At 42.1% G+C, this 3,884-nt stretch overlaps 1 protein-coding gene across 1 annotated transcript; it reads right to left on the bottom strand.

Annotated features, from left to right (window-relative positions):
- Nucleotides 1–12: 12 nt before the first annotated feature.
- LOC106115055 (uncharacterized) lies at nucleotides 13–3,875 on the bottom strand (the record flags this gene model as incomplete). The annotated part of the gene is made up of 3 exons (XM_013308384.1): nucleotides 3,831–3,875; nucleotides 3,297–3,410; nucleotides 13–553 (listed from the first exon to the last, which is right to left on the bottom strand). Coding segments are annotated over exons 1-3 (694 nt in total), but the record flags the coding sequence as incomplete, so codon positions are not given.
- Nucleotides 3,876–3,884: the final 9 nt, after the last annotated feature.

The raw sequence follows: 3,884 nt of genomic DNA, 5'->3' as shown, positions 1-3,884 counted from the left end.
CAGACTTCGGGCTGGAGTTGCTCGGGACGGGCGTCGAACGCGGGTAATCGTACGTCAGTTCTATATTTTTTTCAGTGACATAGGACTTAGGCGGCTGTGTATCGACTGGGGGCTGGTCGGTCGGGGCGTGTGGGGCGAGCGGGGCGAGCGTGTGGGGCGTCTGGCAGCAGCACTGACGCTGCAGCACGTGGCGCGTGTTGCACATGATGACGGAGTTCTGCTGGATGTAGGTGGTGTGCAGGGCGGTGGCGGTGGCGGCGGCGGCGGGCGGGAGCGGGGCGGGCGCCAGCACGAAGCCGGGCGGCGGGGGCGCGAGCACATGACACGGCGATGACGTCACCGACTGGAAGTATCTAGGCATATCGGGCGCATCGTGAATAATTACGTCAACTGTCCGCTCGTGTCCATTGTCTTCGAGTTTGGGTCGCGAGTCGACATTGTTTAGCCGCTCCATGTTTTGCGAGGTCACGTCCTCGCTGTCCTGGCGGGGGGCGGCCTCTGTTGTCGCATCGTTCCGACACTCCTCACAGGTGCATGGAGATTCAACGCCGCTCTGGAATTTAAAACATCAGCTATGGAACAAAATTTCGCCTACGTTTCATTTTATGTATATGTCGAATCACCAAATATTATAAGATACGCTAGGGGTTCAATTGAAATTCCGCGACATGAATTTGATAACATTCGTGTTTACTTTCAATAAAAAAATAATATTAGCTTTTCAATTAACTCGCATTTAAAAGTTGATAAAAAATATCACTGGCCACTTTGCAATACGTGTTTGAATAAAAGTTGGCGCGCGCAACTGTCATTTTAAAATTACGACTTAACGTCAGCCGCCAGATTTGTCACGCTTATGACGGCTGGAGTCAAGAAATGTAACAAGAGAAACATAAATATTCGCTCCTATCATTCACAAAAGCAAAAAGAATTTTGTTGTTAATTATACAGATACATGGCATAGAGATATGATACAATTTTCAAACAGTTTTTGAACGAGTTAGATCGCATGCGGAAACACATTCCGAATTTAAACATGCTGTCAAAATAATGATATCTAAAAATAATTTATTCATTTTTTTCTAAATTAAATGTCACATGTTTTTTATACGATATTAAATTTCAAATAGTACAATGCCATCAACCAATAGATTATATTTAATTTAAAATATTACTCGTAACATGTATTATTATTTAAATGATATTAACAGTATAACAAACTTATTTAACTAATAGAACTTTTAAATATAAAAAAAACACCTTTTGAGCCACGAAAACGTTTGGACGAACGCATGTTTTTAATCACTTTTCACAAGCTGCCAGTTCGTGGTCGTTCTGGACGCAACTGAGTTTATTTATAAGATTTTAAACACTAGGTGTATATTATTTTCAAACACACTTCGCGGCCGCCCTTGACTTATTTTCTTCAGTAAAACTGAAATCATATGGGGACTTTTGTACAACTCTAAAGCGCGGTTTTATATGAACCCTGGAAATCTATAGCTTCCTAATAGCTATGCTATTTTTGTTAGGATGATCTTGCGACGCGGAGGTACGATACGTCAGCCTCAGTGAACGCGAACTCGGCAAACTGTGTCTTTTTACGTGAGTTTAATTTTGTTCATGATGATTCAACACATCAAAGATCTTTATTTTACTTTAGGTTAAACGAATTGGCAACATTTTAAACGCTTTGAAGCGTTTGGAGAAGTTACATTAAACTCAAAAATGCAGTCGACAATAAGATACTTTTATTTTATTTAGGACCATTTTAACCATATTGGGCGCCCGGGTGTTAATGTTTGGCGCCTCTAAAAGTTGTACGTTCTTTGGCTGACGCCCTTAGTTACCTGATATCTAAGGTCCTCTACTAAGCCCCTTACCTCCCCGATTAATCCTTCGTCCAGGTCATAAAATCAAGATAATCAGAATCCCATGACTAGGAGACTTCTTATGTCCAAGTGTTTTTTAATCTATATTTTTTTTTTGAAATATTAAAATATTTATTTACATCCTTATTTCTATGAATACATAAACTCTTAAATCTAGGATATAAAATAAAATTAAAAAAAAAAACCGAATAATTAACTAAAATATGTTAATAAAAGTAGTCCCTTTAGGCAAGGTTCCGAAGATACTGGCAGCGTTCCCCCTCTGTACAGCTAAACTAATTCTTTGACCGAGGTAGCTGCCAGCTCTTCGGTCCCCTGTGATGTCGATTAATTTTTTGGAAATGTCCTTAAAAAGTCTTAAAGCGCTAGGACCCCACGGACCAAGGGTCTCGACGCCGAATGGGACAAAATGATATTCGGAGCCTAGACCCCTGTATTTGCATGCTTTTGCATTTTCAGCCGCTTCACAAGCCGCACCCGCTCTGTTGTTGGTTCCATGTAGATGGGAAGGGGCCAGCGTGTCTGAATAGGTTGCATCCCATACCAGCACCCGACCCATGTTCCATGGAATCAAACTCATACCGTCAGGTCTCTTGCCATCGTCTCTTGCTACACCAGTCGGCTCTAGTAGACTTGGCACGTTGACGGTGGCAAGAGACCGACGTATGATATCGTTGAGTGCGGCATGTCTCGAGAAGCGGCCTGCACTTTTTTGGCAAGACAGTCCGTGATGTCCTAGCTTGTCGACATCACTGCCACAGGTACACCTATGAGGACCGCAGACCGGAACCCCAAGCCGAAGACAGGTTGCGATTCGGAGCGTGTCAGGTATGTGGCGAAGGGTACGCGTGAAGCCAGTAACCAGCCTCATGCGTACCCACAGCCAAAAGCCTAGCACGCGCCGAACCTATACTATAATTTAAAAGATTTTCGTAGGTTAATTTGCAAAAGATATCATCCCAGCTCCTCTGTAAATTTGGAGAAACTGGAAAATTTTGGCCTGGGCATGCAATTAAGAAAGCATTTCTAGCTTCTTCCAAGCCAGCAATCTCAAAGTTTGAAGGGAATGCCCTTAAAATTTTTCCTATGAGATTAGCTGAACTATGGACAGAAGATAGGAAGGCTGGTAAAGCAACACAAGAAATTTTGCGGATCCCTAAACCACCATAACGGATGGGTAAGGATGCTTGGGTCCAAGATTGCTCGTTCAGCTGTATATTAAGAATAGATTCTAAGTTAATTTTGATTAAGTCGTCTACATTTGATAAAAGATCTGCGGATTTCCAAAAGGAGCAGCAACGGAGCACATACGTAAATTTTGGAACCAAAAGACAGAATTTTAAGACACAAAGAGCATAATGTGGACTAATTTCATGTAGACGGTATGTAATCTATATTATGTACCTTGTTCCCCTCCTCTGCCTCCTCAGGCACGACGCTGAGGTCGTGGAAGGCGACAGCACGGGCAGAGTCCACACTGGCGCACTCCGGGCACGCGCTGCTCACCGACGCGCTGTCCTGCCAACACACAATGTGCTTTATTCACAAAACATACGGCACATTTTCGCATCACACACTTGAGAAACTATGATCAACTTAAATTGTGTGTCAACATGCGAAAGATATCGCCATCCCTCTCATTGTTTTTGTAAAAACAGAGATAACAATATGCGGTTATTTGACCAGGTTTAAGACTAATATATACAAGACTGCACATTTAAAGTTGTTTTCTATGCCATAAAAACAGATTTTAATTGAAAACATAGTAACTTAGAATATTCTCGTAAATATGTGGGTAAAGATAACAAGGATTTATTATCGGTTTTGTTTTGTATTTGTTTTGAAATGTTAGGTTATGTCTGGTATTGTTAGGTTAGATTCTACCCTAACTTTAATACATGTTCTATATAAAATGTTATATGTAAACGTTGACCGTACGTCCGAATGCTCCGGCGAGGAGCGTCGCTCACGCAGCATGCTATCCAAGCGGTC

Source organism: Papilio xuthus, unplaced genomic scaffold (genome assembly GCF_000836235.2).
Source record: "Papilio xuthus unplaced genomic scaffold, Pxut_1.1 DF827920.1, whole genome shotgun sequence".
NCBI classification, from domain to species: Eukaryota; Metazoa; Arthropoda; class Insecta; order Lepidoptera; family Papilionidae; genus Papilio; species Papilio xuthus.
The sequence above is the reverse complement of the archived record's forward strand: the minus strand, read 5'-3'. Positions and strand labels throughout refer to the sequence as shown.